The 16,785-nt window shown below is 40.2% G+C and overlaps 1 protein-coding gene across 9 annotated transcripts in view; it reads left to right on the top strand.

Moving 5' to 3' along the window:
* The first annotated feature begins 8,078 nt into the window (after positions 1-8,078).
* TCERG1 (transcription elongation regulator 1) overlaps positions 8,079-16,785 on the top strand; it is a 61,956-nt gene continuing 53,249 nt past the window's right edge. For 7 of the 9 annotated variants that reach the window (XM_086701249.1, XM_086701239.1, XM_086701230.1 and 4 more), the window contains exons 1-2: positions 8,079-8,201; positions 14,961-15,186. In XM_086701249.1, coding sequence (XP_086557375.1) covers positions 8,143-8,201; positions 14,961-15,186 — 285 coding nt within the window. In that variant the 5' untranslated portion in view covers positions 8,079-8,142. Of the gene's footprint in view, positions 8,202-8,356; positions 8,633-8,782; positions 8,805-14,960; positions 15,187-16,785 lie in introns of those variants that run through there. The other 2 variants (XM_086701195.1, XM_086701215.1) reach the window with 2 other exon arrangements.

The raw sequence follows: 16,785 nt of genomic DNA, 5'->3' as shown, positions 1-16,785 counted from the left end.
AATCTTTTCATTTTGAAATAATTTTGGATTTACAGAAGAGACACAAAGTTACCACAGAGATACCCTAATGTTAACCTATTATGCAGCCATAGTACATTTATCAAAACCAAAATGTACAATTCTAACTGAACTACCAGCTTTATTCAAATCTCCTCAGTTGTTTTCCCGCAAGTGTCCTTTTTCTGTTCCAGGATGCAATCCAAGACACCACATTGCATTTAGTTGTTACATTTCCTCTGCTGCCTTAAAGCTGTGATAGTTTCTCAGTCCTTCCCCTTCTGTCATGACTTACACACTTTTGGAGAATATCGGTCAGGTATTTTGTAGAATGCCCTTAATTGCTATTTGTTTAATGTTTCCTCAGGTTTAGACTGATGTTATGGATTTGGGGAAGGAATGCCACGGAGGTGAAGAGACCTCCTCATCACATTGTATCAGGGGTGCACACCTTCACTAAAGATATTAACCCTGAGCACTTGATTGAGATCGTTTGTGCCATATTTCTTCACTCTAAGTGTAAACTCTGTTAGGTAGAGTCCCTAAGTTCAGCCTACACTCAAGGAGAAGAACATCAACCTCCACCTTTTGGAGGGAGGAGTCTCAAAGAATTCATTGGCATATCTTAAAACCACTGCAGTATTTTATAAATTTTGGGTGGAGATATTTTGAGCCTATGCAGTATCTTGTTTGTCTTTACAGTTTCATCCACTGATTTAGGCATGCATCAGAAGAACTTGCCTGCAGCATGATTACTTTGGTATCCTAACGGTGATTTTCTGTTTTCCTCGTTGCTTCTACATTTATTAGAAACAATATTTTTAATGGATGTCAAAACTCCAGTGCGTTTTGTGACCTGGCATCTTTTCATCTGCCTCTTCAGTTTGGTTTCTGTGGCTAAATCCTTCTCTTGAGAATATCTTTTCTTCTAGAAGAGAGATTCACAGGTTTTTCCTTCTGTAGTGATCAGACTTTGTCTACGTTTTGGCATTTAAACAATATTATACATACCATCGTTATCAGCTTTCCAATGAAAAAGTCAAACAGGAGATTTCTGTTACCTTAATCTGTTTAATAGGATGCTCTTACTCTTTCTAATTTTATTTTTATTATTTTAGTATAGTTGACATATAATGTTACATTAGTTTCAGGTGCATAACAAAGTGATTTGACAAGTTTATACATTATGCAAAGCTCACTATGATAAGTATAGTTACCATTATGACTACAGAGGAGACCTTACTCTTTACATATCTACTTTAGCTTGTGTTGGGATAGTTGGTATCATCAGTTTGCTTTTATTCTCTTATCTTTTGTCAGACTATCGACTAAAAATGTAAGCAGCTACACTTTGCTGTGTACCAGTTTAAACATTCTTTTATGTAGTTCCCTACATTTCAATGTTTCAAGGCTTAGACTATTTTCTTTGTTAGCGGAAAATTTCAACTATTAACAAGTAGAGAGGATAGCATCATAAACTATCACTTCCCTATGACCCAGCTTCAACAGTTATCAAGGTACAGTCAGCCCTGTTTCATCTATGACCCTCTCTCCTGCCTTGTACTTCCCTACGCTTGTTTATTTTTTTATTTTTATTTTTTTATTAATTTTTTTAAGTTACATCCAAATTAGTTAGCATATAGTGCAACAATGATTTCAGGAGTAGATTCCTTAGTGCCCCTTACCCATTTAGCTCATCCCCCCTCCCACAACCCCTCCAGTAACCCTCAGTTTGTTCTCCATATTTATGAATCTGTTCTGTTTTGTCCCCCTCCCTGTTTTTATATTATTTTTGTTTCCCTTCCCTTATGTTCATCTGTTTTGTCTCTAAAAGTCCTCATATGAGTGAAGTCATATGATTTTTGTCTTTCTCTGACTAATTTCACTTAGCATAATACCCTCCAGTTCCATCCATGCAGTTGCAAATGGCAAGATTTCATTCTTTTTGATTGCCAAGTAATACTCCAGTGTGTGTGTGTGTGTGTGTGTGTGTGTGTGTGTGTATATATATATATATATATATATATATATACCCCATCTTCTTTATCCATTCATCCATCGATGGACATTTGGGCTCTTTCCATTCTTTGGCTATTGTTGATAGTGCTGCTATAAACATGGGGGTGCCTGTGTCCCTTCAAAACAGCACACCTGTATCCCTTGGATAAATGCCTAGTAGTGCAATTGCAGAGTCAGAGGGTGACTTCTGTTTTTAGTTTTTTGAGGAACCTCCATACTGTTTTCCAGAGTGGCTGCACCAGCTTGCATTCCCATACACTTGTTTATTTTGAAGTTAATCCCAGTCATTACGTTATTTAATCTGAAAGTCTTCAGTTGGTATTATAACTTTTTTTGTGAGTCAATTAGAAATGATCATCAATTAATCAGTTTGCTCATTGGCTGATTTATTGACTGGAACTGAGCTACATTCAAGAGAAATGAACTGAAAAAACATGAATTCATTCCCTAGTGTCTTGGAATCTAGATTCAATTGGACGTTGAAGTTACTCTCTGAGCCAGCTTAGTTACTTCCTTTCTTAGTTACTTAACTTCCCTTTGTCCCAGTTTCTTGATATGTAAAAGGGGATAGTAATGATACCTTACTTAGACGATTGTTGGGGCGCATGGGTGGCTCAGTCATTTGTGTCTCCAACTCCTGATTGCAGCTCAGGTCATGATCTCAGTGTTCATGGGATTGAGGCCCTACTGTCAGTGCAGAGCCTACTTGGGATTCTCTCCTTCCCTCTCCCTCTGCTGCTCCCCGCTCACACACACACTCTCTCTCTGTCTCTCTCTCTCTTTCACTCTCTCTCAACGTAAATAAATAAATAAACTTAAAAAAAAGAAGATTGTTGTGAAGAACAAATGGATAATCTATGGAAATTTGAGCATCAAAAATTATTATTGATTTTACTTAATTGAAAGGGAATGAATCTATTGACAACCCATGAGTCTATGTTAAACTTAAAGAAAGGAATTCGAAAAACACCCAAATTGTCTCTAGTTGAGTCGGCTATCAAAACACCTTTTTATTTTGAAAGTTCACAAATAAAGGGAAAGAATCACACATTTATCTACTTTTTAAAATACACACTGAATTTTTGGGTAAGTAAATAGCTCCTCTTGTTCAGGTAAATCTCCAATTTGCAGAATTGTTAGGTAGTAAACATAGACGGTAACATATAATTAGAAACTCGTTATTTTGCCACCCCGAGGAAATATTGATTCAGGGAAAGATAAAACCATTAAACCGTTTAAATTAATGGTTGATAGGTAGGATTACCGTTCATCCAATTTTGCCCAAAATAGTCCTGGTTTCTGACCAGAGTCCAGATGTAACTTTTTTTTTTTTTTTTAATTTTTTTTTTCAACGTTTATTTATTTTTGGGACAGAGAGAGACAGAGCATGAACGGGGGAGGGGCAGAGAGAGAGGGAGACACAGAATCGGAAACAGGCTCCAGGCTCCGAGCCATCAGCCCAGAGCCTGATGCGAGCCTGACGCGGGGCTCGAACTCACGGACCGCGAGATCGTGACCTGGCTGAAGTCGGACGCTTAACCGACTGCGCCACCCAGGCGCCCCCAGATGTAACTATTAATAGTGCAGATAGTACACTGGTTACGGTGGAAGGATAGAGCTGTCACTGCTGTAACCCACTGTCACTCTCAGCATCATTAAGGGTGGGATAATCAGATATGCCTGTATTTCTGGGTGTGTTATAACTGAAATAAACAGCACTACTTATGAAGTTCTTTTCATAAAAATGTTCATCTTATATCTAACCAAGTCTTCCGATCTAAGTTCCAGCTTCCAGAAATACAAGGGTTAGAGGAAACAATCAGAGAGATCCAGAGGGTGGAACTGGCCTGGTATCTTCAGCAAGTCAGTGTCCTGATAAAAGGAACTCTTGTAGGTTAAAAGTGACCTAAGCAACATAGCAACCAGATGCATTGCATGGTTCTGAATTGGATCTTGCTTTGGCCAAACCAGCTAAAAATGACATCTTAGAGACAGCTGGGGAGCTGGGGAAATGTGAATATAGACTTGGCATTACCCTTAATTTTGTTAGGCGTGAAAATGTTATATTTGATACATAGAAAACTATGTATTTTTTTAAGAGATACATACTGATGTATTCAGTGGTAGAATGTTACGATGTTTATAATTTAAAGTACTTCAGCGTTAAAAACAAAAAAAGTTGACAGGAAAGAAATAAGACAATATATGTAAAACATATCATATATACACTGCTCATTGTTACAATATGTAGTAACAAGTGATTGGAATGTTACAGAGACATGAGGGGTGTTACAGGAAAAGAATCTAAGAGGGGAAATAGCAGGAAGTCAGGTTTTCTCTCTGAACACTGCTTTCTGGAGAAGTAAGGTGGAAGTTGAGAGCTAAAAGATGACCCCTGGCGATGCATTCAACTCTTGGGTAATCTCCTCCCCTTGAGCGTGAGCTGGACTTACCAATTTGCTTCTAGTGAACAGAATATGGGCAGCAGTGATGGAATTTCACTGCCAACATTAAGTTACAAAAAATCTGTCGCTTCTGTCTTGGGCATTCTGTCTCTTTCTCTTTTAGATTGCTTATGGTAGGAGAGGCAAATTGCCATGTTGTCATCAGCCCCATGGAGACATCCATGGGGGTGTCCTCAGTTTTTAAGAACCTGCAAGGAAGTGACACATGCCAACAACCAGATGAGAGCACTTAGAAGCAGATCCTTGAACTTCAGGTGAATCTTCCCCCTTGGCTGACAGCCTGATTGCCGCCTCACAAGAGACCTCCAGCTAGAGGCTGAGCTTGGATTCCTGACCCATGGAAACTGTGAAATAATAAATTTTGTTGCTCTAAGCTGTTAAATTCGGGGGCAACTTGTTGCCCAGATATAGACAACTAGACACAGATAAGAAAGAAAGCAGGGGTAAGCTACTATTCTTATTTGCTGCTCTGACCCACATGTTGATTTAGTATGATGTTTACTCTTCATAGAGTAATATTGTTCTAGTTTCTTGGCTGATAGCTCAATGTCTTCGTGTAGACATGTGCAAAAAGCTGAAAATTATCTTGATTTTAACCGTTTAGGTAAAGCATCAGCTAGCAAAATGCCCCAAAGCAACTCAGTTAACAAATATTACTTATTGAGTCCTGTTCGTTGCTGCCTAGGCCATGGTAAATGGTCACTTATGAAACCTCATGGCAGCTCTTTTATTTTCCAAATAGAGAAGCTGAAGCTATGGAAAGTCAAGTAATTTGCCTAGGATTATGCTGCCAGTAATTCACAGAGCCAGGACTAGAATCCTGATCTCATTTCATCAATCAGCTATCCATATTGCCTCTTAGGTAGCCAGCAGGTGTATCTCCATTACTGAGTCTCTTCCAATGTTTCAAAGACCATTATTTCCCCCAACGAGGAATAATATAGCTGCACAGCCCAGTAGACAACACTGGCCTCTCGGGTGAATGAACATTCTGCTAGATGTTGGGGATTCAGTGAAGAAAAGAGTCCTTTCAAAGTATTTCAGTCTAGAGGGAAGAGGCAGAAATGGTCTGTTAACTATGCTATCTTTCTGGTTTGGGTGGGATTTAGCAGTCCCCAGTTGGCTTTGGTGTGAGATACATCTGTGCTTGAAACCCTAGCTTCACTTTTTATTGGCTGTGTGAATGTCACTTTGCACAAGCTATGAAATCTCCGTGAGCCTTCGTTTCTCCACATATAAACTGGTGACAATACGTCTGCCTGTAGGGCTGCTGAGGGGATTAACCATAGTGTATGCAAAGTACCCACGATAGGTTTAAGATAGGTGTTCAGAAATGCCTGATTCTGCATTGGAACCACGTTTCAAGAGTCACTTCTGCAGGATGACTTCATAGCCAAAACTTAAAGCCCTGATGATATTAACTAGTCTTAAACAAACACTGTCTCTTTACCTCACTTTGACAGACTAAGTTTCAGGCTCTGTAATTCAATTGTTGCCAATTTGGCAACGTAGTATTTGTTGTTCTGTTCTGTGCAGCTGTGCACGTTTTCAGTAACCTGAGTTATCATGCTTTGGCCACAGGGAACTGCATTTGGTCTCTTGCAAGATGCACTGAGCCCCTTTATATTTTCACATTGATTCAATAAAATGGCTCACTGTAGATGCAGCTCAGATGAGATATTTGCTGTATATTTTGTGTAACTGTTGAGTGCAAAATATGCAAATTTCAAGCTCATGTTTATGTGAATAAGCTATGGCAATGAAACAATGAAATACTTAAACATAAAATCATATACATATGATACATATATATATATAGGTATGCCTGCTCTACATATCTAAAAAAAAAGATGATAAAATTAGATATAAATATCTTAATGTCTCTCTCTCTATAGATAGATATAAGTAATAAAACTATCAAATGATAAAACTTTCATTACAACTGCAGAGTGTTTCTTCCATTCATTCAAACTGACAGTTTGTTTTCATCTTTTATACATGCCACTGATTTGCTTTCTATAAGGTATCTATTTTGGGATGCTTTATTTCCCCTCAGCACTGGGGAGTAGTTTGTCATGAGCCATCTATATCAGTATTATTCTCAGAATAGTTTGGCATGATTTGGGGATGTATGCTGCTACTGAAAAAGGGATCTGACTCCCACTCTTAGGCTCCAGTTTGTTTGAATGTCATATAGTTAGTGAAATTTTAAGCATTCTTTTCTTTAAAAAAAAAAACCTTTCTTTTAATGTTTATTTATTTCTGAGAGAGAGAGAGAGAGAGAGAGAACAAGTGGGGGAGGGGCAAAGATAGGAGGAGACAGAATCAGCAGGCTCCAGGCTCCAAGCTGTCAGCACAGGGCCCAATGCGGGCCTCAAACTCACAAACGGAGAGATCATGACCTGAGCTGAAGTTAGACGCTCAACCGACTGAGCCACCCAGGCGCTCTGCATTCTTTTCCTTCACCAGTTGAAGCTGTGTTTAGCTCTTACTACATTAAAAAACATTTTTAATGTTTATTTTTGAGAGAGAGACACAGAGAGAGAGAGAGAGAGAGAGAGAGAGAGAGAAAGAGAGGAGAGAGAGAGCCCTTATTACGCTCTGCCATTTGCGAGTTTGTGAAGTTCCCTAAGTTCTCTGTATCTCAGTTTCATGTATAAACTGTAGCTATTCACAGTACCCACCTCTCGGTGTTTATGAGACTTAAAAGAGCTAGTACATGGAGAGTACTCAGGACAGTGCCTCGTACATGTGGTTAGGTCTGACTAAAAATTATGTATTATTATTTTAATATTTTGAATTCCTTCATGATAGATAGGGCTCATCATCTTTATGCCTTTAATACCCTAGAGCCTACAGCTTTATGTAAAAATTTTCCATTTATTTATTTATTTATTTATTTATTTATTTACATTTTCCCTTTAATAAAAAGAGCAATAAACAGACTTCCTTCTGGGCACCAGGGTGTGCTGAATTCAGAGAGGCATGAAGGGCAGATGCTTTCTACTGTAAATTGCGCAGAGGTTTGCCATCTCCCACTTGTCTTAATACGGCAACTTGTAACACTCATCAGATGATGATACACTTTAGGAGACACTTTGGTAGTTAGTAATCTTTTATTAATAACGTGGCTAGCAACGGGTGGTCGCTTAACATACGATTCTGAAAAGCTGGGAAATAGCTGATTTCCACAGCAACTCTGTGATTGGCTTAGGTCCAATTCAGGTCGATTTTTGATTGGCTCTCGCAATGGAAAGGGTCTCTGCCTGAGCCACTATTACCCATAAGCGGCCAACATGGCTCCACAATTGGCTTTCCTGGAAGCCGGCAGACACGTGGCTACCGCAGGCCCGGCAGTACGTGGGAGGACCTAATTTTGCTTACCGCGAGAGGGCGCCGGCGGCTTCTCGTTGCTCTAGTCTCATTTCCCATAAAGCCTCCGAGTAACCAATCACCTGGCTGTCTGGATACCGCTTTCAAAGTCGGCGGGCCATTTCGCCAATCGCAAGGCAGATACCTCCCTCAGCCTGAAGATTGATGGAAAGCTTCACCAATCATTTCATTGATCTCTGCGATCTCCCCCGCCCTCGCACGGGATTGACGATCCGACCGGCCAATCGGGGACGCTCAGTCGGCGGGTGGATGAACGCGGCCCTCTGTAATGGCGGAGCGTGGCGGGGACGGGGGGGACGGTGAGCGATTCAACCCGGGGGAGCTCAGGTAAGGGGCGCTGTCCTCCCTTACATTTCAGCACAGTGGGGCCCCAGGGGCTAGGCCTGCCGCGCGGAGATCCGCGGTCGGGGGGTGGGCGGAGGAGCCGCAGCGGCTCGGGGCCAGGACCGCATGGGGTTGGCGAAGGGGGAAGGGGAAGGTGGCTTGAATGAGAGAGCCGAGCCGGGGCTGGGCCGCGGCCTCCTGTGCCCTCTCCGGGCGCGCCCTGCGGTTTTCCCTGGGCCCCAGCGCCCCTCGCGGCCTGCGGCCTGCGGGCCGGGTCCGGCGTTCCCGCCTTGGGGCCCCGCCTCAGCCTCGTGCCGCCTCCGCCTCGGCCCACCTCAACCTTCCTGCCGGCTCAGCTCCGCCGAGGGCCGGGCTTTCCCCCATCGACCCCTTCCACTCGCACTTAACTCCTCGGGATCCCTCGCCACTTCTGGGTCAGCCTTCCCCACGCCCTCCGCGGCCCTCGGGGGTCCCCACGTCTGTCCTGTTCCTTCTTCGCCTCATCGCTTCTTTTTCTGAACTTCCTGTGTGTTTTCTTCCTTTCTCTCTCATCCGTTTATGCCTCATGCCGCATTTGTGAATAACAGCAATAGCGACAGCCGTTTGGTACGTGTTTTTGTGTGCCTTTGGGGTAGTTGGCTATTGTCATTTTTGCAGGCCACAGACCAGAGCCCTCTTCAGTTAAGTTACTGGCCCATCGTACAGGTGAGGAAACTGAACCTCGTAGAGGTCGAGGAAGTAGGACAAGGTCGCATTGATGGAATTGTGGCTCCAGGAAGTGGCTTGAACCCAGGCAGTCAGGCTCCAGAGCCAGCAGTCTGGATCGCTGTTCCATTCTCGTGCTTACGCCATTGCCCTAAAGAGTGCAGTGACCTTTCTTCCTTTGGCATCTTAGTGCCTATGGGATTTGTAATTAAGATCTGGTACAGTAAAAGTGTCTTGATAAAGTAAAATTCTTTAGTTTTAGTGGTTTTTGAGGAAAAGAGATACTGAGCTCTATGTATGTTTGGTACTTTTTTTTTTTCTGGATAAGGGAAAATGTCATTTCAGATGTTCAGCCCTCATTCTGAATTGTGCCATTGTCAGCATTTGAAAATGAAAAAGAGCAGTGTAGGTTATGAGGACTCTTTAGTATTGTCTGGAGCTCAAGATGAAATTGTAGAAAGAACTGGGTATTGTTACTCAAGTGTTCAGGAAAAAATTGTCTTCTCAATTCTGAATTGTCACACAGAGAAATCCTTACTTGACAGGAGTAAAATCTTGTTTTCTTTCAGGGGCGAATTTCATATCCTTTAAACCCCATATGTACGTTAGTAATGAGTGATCAAAGTGCGTTGTCAGGGTGGTTCAGTATTAGTGATGGAAAGTTTATTACTGATTGTGATCCCAAGGGAATAGTTACTTACCTCGTTATTGGGAACATTACTTTGCATTTTAGTACTTTACAGAGTAGCCTTTTAGACTTTGTTACTAGTAGCCTAGACATTGTTGTAAAAGTGATTTGAATAGGGTGCTAAATTAGGTGTTCTCTTGCAAATATTTTAGATCTTAGCCTCCTGGGTTGGAAATTGCTTCCAGAGTATATTGTAAAAACTTTTACTTATATAAAATAACTGATTATAGCATTTCTCATGGTGTAAGAGAAATTACCTGTTTATGTGGCTTCTTTAATGGTACAAATTGAGGCTTATTTTTGTATTTGTATTCTTTTTTTTTTAAATTTTTTTTTTTTTTTTTTTTTTAACGTTTATTTATTTTTGAGACAGAGAGAGACAGAGCATGAACAGGGGAGGGGCAGAGAGAGAGGGAGACACAGAATCTGAAACAGGCTCCAGGCTCTGAGCTGTCAGCACAGAGCCCGACGCGGGGCTCCAACTCACGGACTGTGAGATCATGACCTGAGCCGAAGTCGGATGCTTAACCGACCGAGCCACCCAGGCACCCCTGTATTTGTATTCTTAATGTGTGTCATGTTGTGTCTGCCATAGTGCCTGGCAAGGGAGGTGTTGGATGGATATATGGTAAATAAAAGAATATAGGAGATTACAGATGGTTTACTTATGGACCTACATTTAGTGTGTGCTTTGTGACAGTCACTGACCTAGGTACCTGCTGGCAGGGGAGCCTTGAACCAGACCAAACACTTTTGTCCTCAAGGAGCTTCCATGCTAATTAAGATTGATCTAAATTCTAAACTGAACTAACCTCATATCAAATGAGATCAACCTCCCAAGTGTGAAGAGACTTATTCAAGGTCACTGAGTAATTGGTAGGGTCTAGGTCTCCTCACAGTCTTACCACATAATTTGACTCCCATATATCATGATGTAGCATCTCTCTATTTTTGTCCTTCCTATTAAAGTATTTGCAGCATTGTCTTCACCACTGGGGAGATTGTATATCCTAGGGAGATACATTTGTTCTTGTAAAAAAAAAAAAAAAAAAAAAGAGTCTTCTATTCTTGTAAGGAGCCTTCTGTTTTCCAAAAAGGTTAGAAGTGGTAGGGATGCAAATAACCTACAGTAGACAAAATTTATTTAGAGGTCCAAATGCCACCCGTCCCTTAATGGTTGAAGACCATTAAGAAAGCTTTTGTAGAGTCGTATTTGTCTAGATCTTTTATCCAAGGCCTTTGTTTGCCTGTTAATACTTTGTCTGATGACAAGGTACTTGGGAGTCTCAATTTCCTCAACTGTAAATTGGGAATAAGAATACACTGGTGCTACCACTAGCAAGCTGCCTTAAACAAGGTATTTTTCTGTGCCATAGTTTCCTTTGTAAAAATGGTGCCAAACTTACCTAACTGGTAAGTTTATGAGGATTGTGAGGACTACAAGAATTAGTACAAACACCATCCATGTAACCGTGCTTGGTATATAGGAAGTACCCAGTTTACATGACCATTGCAAGAGTAATGCTTGAACAGTTACCGTCCTGGGCCCTGGGATGCAGCGGTATGCCAAAGAGGATCTTATATACTAGCGGGTGGAGAGAACACAGAAGTAAACAAGTGAAAGATTTCTTCGTAACCTGTATCATAATTGAAAACGCAAATTGGGTTACGAGCCAGAGAGGGACTGGGTTTGGGGTGAGAAAAGAGTTTGAGGTAACATCTGACGTGAGGCCGAATGAGAAGGAGCCAGTTATGTAGACATCTGGGGTAAAGCATGCCAGGCCGAGGGAACAAGTGCACAGGCTTCAAGGTAATGAACTTTTATTTAAAGTATTTGATCAAAAAATAGGTCGGTAGAGGTCAGGTTATATAGATTCTAATAATAGTAATTATAGTAATGTAGCTAACACTACAGTATAGCTAGCTTTCTCACAGTAATACCATTTAACACTTACTGCTGTTACACTAATGTTATGGCCGCAGTAATAATAGCTCCTGCTTACAGGGGGCTTAAGTGTTAGGTGCTCTTCCAAGTACTTTATTAGTTCATTTATTCCAACTTGAAGTTTCTGGTGAGGTTCTTGGGATGCAACTGCGTGTACAGAGAGCTCAACACGTGTGCTATACATATCTGACATCAGAAGGTGGCACCTTTAGCCTGTTGATGGAGGAAATTCTGTGAATTTTGTCACCATTTTTAGTGGCAGACTTGAAAGTTAAGCTGTCTAGTCAAATTGACATTGCTTTTTGAAGTTGAGCACTGTGCTAGGTAAGGATAATTTACTGGGTAGCATATGCTATCCTAAATGCTTCACAGGGATTATCTCACTGAACAGTGAGATAGGAGATCGGTCTTATTTCTCTGCCCCTGCTAATTTACATTATTATACTAATACTGAGTATACTCAGGCTCAAAAATTATGTAACTAGCCTAACAACAAAAGGCAGAGTCCTGATTTGACTTTTTTGTGATTCAAAAGCCTCACCGCTTAACTTCAGCCTGTAACTAGGAAGTGAAAATCTAAAGAAAGAATTACTGTAAATTTTTCTGAAAAGGGAGAGGCAGATTCAAAGGAAATCAGAAGATTAAGGTACATTATTAACTTGACACTGAAACACAGTATCTTTCCTTGGTGGTTCACTTTTTTTCTGCCCAGGGGTTAAGACTTTCCTGTCTGTCTTTAGGGAGTGTGTATAATATGAAGACTGATTATTTTGATCCCATCCTTACTTCTTTTTGCCGTCACCATTATTACCTCATACTTTGCAATCCCGAGTGCAGGATAATTTGCAAATTTGGTTAAATACTCTTGGAATAGTAGCTCTTGGATGTGTTTACAGTCCTAGTGTTCTCATGGAAGTCATACTGGTTCTTAGGATTTTTTTGTGACAGAATTGAACTACAGTGGAAAATTTAGAGAAAGTTCAAAGGATAATCTTAAGCAGAGGGTTGAAGGATGTAGGAAAGTTGGAAGAGCCTGGTGAGAAGAGAGTATGAAAATGATTATTTTCAGATATACATAAGGAATGTAACTATTAATCTCATGGGCACAAAAATGTAAATTTCATATATAAAGAGTTATAGTAGCTTTTGAGAAGAATAAGGAAATTATATTAAAAATAATTTTTATAATGTGTATACCCTACTTGTAAGGTAACTTAGGTACAATAGTGCCTAAATATTGGCTTATTCAACGAATATTGAGACCTACTATGTGCTGGGAATATACAGGAGAGCAAGACAGAATTCCTGCTCTAGAGAGGCTTACATAAACAGCATGGTGTAGTGTTTAAGAACTGTTTGCCTGTGTTCAAATCCTGGTTTTACTGCTGAACCAGCTGTGAGGTCTTGGGCAAGTGATACTTCTCTGTGCCTTAGTGTCCTCATCTTTAAAATGAAGTTGATAATGCAGTTGACCCTTGAACAATGTGGAGGTTAGGGATGCTGTCCCACCCCCCACAATTTGAGAATTGAAATATAGCTTTTGACTTCCCCAAGACTTAACTATTAATAGCTTACTCTTGTCTGGGACCCCTTACCCATAACATAAGCAATTGATTAACATGTATTTTGTATGTTAAATGTATTATATACTGTATTCTTACAATAAAATAAGCTAGAGAAAAAATGTTAAATCACAAGGAAGAGAACATAATTTAGTACTGTACTGAATTTATTGAAAAAAATTCGCCTGTAAGTGGGCCCGTGCAGCTCAAACCTGTTTTGTTCAAGGGTCACCTGTAGCATCCATCTCATGGCGTTAAGATGGTTAAATGAGGGGCACCTGGGTGGCTCAGTCGGTTAAGCGTCTGACTTTGGCTCAGGTCATGATCTCGCGGTCCGTGAGTTCGAGCCCTGCATCGGGCTCTGTGCTGACAGCTCAGAGCCTGGAGCCTGTTTCAGATTCTGTGTCTCCCTCTCTCTGACCCTCCCCCGTTCATGCTCTGTGTCTCTTTCTGTCTCAAAAATCAATAAACGTTAAAAAAAAAAAAATTAAAAAAAAAAGATGGTTAAATGACTTAAAAAGAGCTTAGAGCACTGCCTGATACATGGTAGCATAAAATATTTTTAAAAATTTTGCTTTTTAAAAAAAGCACTTGTGAGAGGAGATAGGTAATACCATTTATGTGATACTTCCTATCTGTTTAAATTCCATGGGAAAAATAAACCAGGGTGATGACCTAGAGGTTGAAGGATGGGATGGGGTTCAGCGTAGCGAAGGGCTTGTCCTTTAGTTAAAGAATAATCATGATCTCTTAAGCTGCTACCCCCCAGCCCCTGTAAAAACTTTGTACTTGGAAGTAATTTCCAAAAGTTGCAAAAATGAAGTTAATACACTTAGGGTTAATATTTTACCTCTCTGCCTTATTATTTGCACGTATGCATGTTCTCTTTTATTCTGAACCATTTGAGGGTAAGATATAGTTAAGTGTCTGTTTTCTAAGAATGGACATACTCTCCTCTCTAATGATAAGTTATCAACTTCATAGATTTACACATATAACAGTACTTACTCTCCATATCCCAGCGTTGCCCATTACTTCACTATATCCTATTAGCATGTCTTCTTTCTAGTACCGAATCCAGTCTAGAGTTAGTATTGTGTTGTCATCTCTTTAGCGTCATTTAAAATCTACGACATTTCCACAGCCTTCCTTTGTCTTTTATGTATAACATTGACATTTGTGAAGAATACAGCCCTCATTCTCCCTTTTTAATGGAACATTCCTCATTTTGCATTTGTCTAATATTTCCTCATTATTAGATTGAGGTGCTCGGAATAGGTGATGTCCATTGTCCATTTGTCCATTTACCTATCTATTTATTTATGAGAGAGAGATAGTGAGAGAGCGAGAGTGTGCTCGCATGAGCCGGGAGGGCAGAGGGAGAGGAAGAGAGAATCTGCAGGCTCCACATCCTGCGAGGAGGTGGACGTGGGGCTCCATCTCACTACCTTGAGATCATGACCTGAGCCAAAATCCAGAGTCCAAAGCTCAACTGACTGAGCCAGCCAGGTGCGCCCCCATTTATTCTTTTTAGGTGATAATAATTTTGATCACTTGGTCAGGGTGTTGTCCAGTTTCCCTAATATGTAGTTGATGTTTCTTCATCCTGCCCTGCAACTGAAAATAGCATGTGGGGAGACATTTTAAGACCATCAGATATCATCCTTACCCAGATTTCCTCCTGGATTTGGTGACCACTGATCATTCTTACTGATGCACTTTTTACCACGATGGTTGTGAAATGATGACTTTCCAGCTCCACTTGATCTTAAGGGCCTCTTAAGTTTGATTTTAATTAGAGATGAATAGCTATATTTTATATGTTTGAGAAGGAAAAATTTATACATTGCTTTCCCACACAGGATGGCTCAACAGCAGGCCTTGAGGTTCCGAGGCCCGGCTCCCCCACCAAATGCAGTGATGCGAGGCCCACCACCTCTCATGCGACCTCCTCCCCCTTTTGGTATGATGCGAGGCCCTCCACCACCACCTCGGCCCCCCTTTGGACGTCCTCCTTTTGATCCCAATATGCCGCCAATGCCTCCTCCAGGAGGGATTCCTCCACCAATGGGCCCTCCACACCTCCAGGTAAAGAATGTAGAAGTTGTCATTTGTTTGTCAGTGTCAGTATTGATATTGTGTATGAGTTTTGCTTAAAAACTTGTTCTTAGTTTCATTTATAGGAAAATGGGAGCTAAAGAGAACATCCATATGTAAATGTGTTGCTCCAAAAGCAGTAGTAACAACATAATTAGTATAGAAATTCTGAACGGGAATTTATTAGATGGTGAAAAACCATAGAAAAACATACATATAAAACTAGGAATCAGTAGGGTAGTTCTTACCTGCCTTATATCTTGAGAATTGTCTCTAGTAATCTGTCTTTATGGGAAACGAAGTTTGAAATATTAATACATAGAGTGGGGGATAATATGTTTTCAATGATAAATGTTGCCAGTAAGTATTTAAATATTATGAAGTATTTGTATTTCTGAGCAGTTCTCCCAGGAAAATGATGCCTAGGATAGAATTTAGATTTTGTCTCCCTGGGGGAAAAGTAGGGTTATCTTACAATTTTAGAAATAGAATTATTGTGGGATTTCCTTAAATAAAAACTTTTCTGGTATTTTAACCTGAAGCATAATATTCTAGTCTAGTTTATGTAGACTCAGTTATCTGTCTGAAATGATGTCATGTAGGTATCAAGTCTTAAATGTCTACTTTTGAGAAGGTATTCTTTTTGTTTGAGTATATATCTTTGTTTTCTTACTTTATCCAGTCTGCACACCCCTGAAACCAAATAAATACAGTGCTGTCATCTGCCCTCCATTTGCTTGGATAATCAAGAATGAACTTACTAAAAATAGAAAAGGGTAATGATGTAGCATTTAAGCGATGTTAACTCAGTGTAGATAGGGTTATATTTATGGAAGAGACACAAAATTTTAATATTTTGCTTAATAATTGTATTGCCTTCCAAGTAATGAATAGTTCCTACCCCCACCCTCAAACAAAATGTTAAATGCTTTTATATTTCCTTGAAGGTTAGAAGAAATCACTTTTTGACCTACTGACTGTGGTATAACTTGTTATAGGTGGATTTTTTCTTATTTGTGCTTTCAAGAGTTAAATCTACTTGTAGAATATTGTAAAATGTAATGGACTGATGTAACCCTCTAATGGAAATAAATCAGAAGTTGTAATGCGATACTTTCTAATGTTGTGAAGCTTTTCTTGTTCTCCATGGATAATTGTGTGGTTTTACTTTAAATCCAAATGATTTCCAGCTCACGGTGCATGAGACCTATTTGGGGTGGTTATTTCAGAGAACATGGGTCTGTGTGCTGATGCTGGAAAGACATGAAACTGAATCCAGAAAAACCTGGAGTATGGAAACGAAGACATTTTTAGGAAAAGGAAATGCATTTTCACATTATTATAGTGTCCATTGCATGGCACAGAATAAGATGCTTTGAATAATTGAATTTTAATGTTACTCATAAATTATAGAGGAAATCTTTTTAGTTCCTTTTCAGAATCTGTTTTTAAATGTCAGGCCACTTTTCTGCTAAGATATAGCAGTTTCAGTTAAATTGTTTGGTTGAGGGTCTTGTGTCTGCAGTCATTGAAGAATGACAGTGAAGGAATTATCAGAGATAGGATTGGATCAGTAATGGCTCCAGGATT

Source organism: Puma concolor, chromosome A1, assembly GCF_028749965.1.
Source record: "Puma concolor isolate L17-30 chromosome A1, mPumCon1.1.hap2, whole genome shotgun sequence".
In the NCBI taxonomy this organism is placed as follows: domain Eukaryota; kingdom Metazoa; phylum Chordata; class Mammalia; order Carnivora; family Felidae; genus Puma; species Puma concolor.
This window is presented reverse-complemented; position numbering and strand designations above follow the sequence as displayed.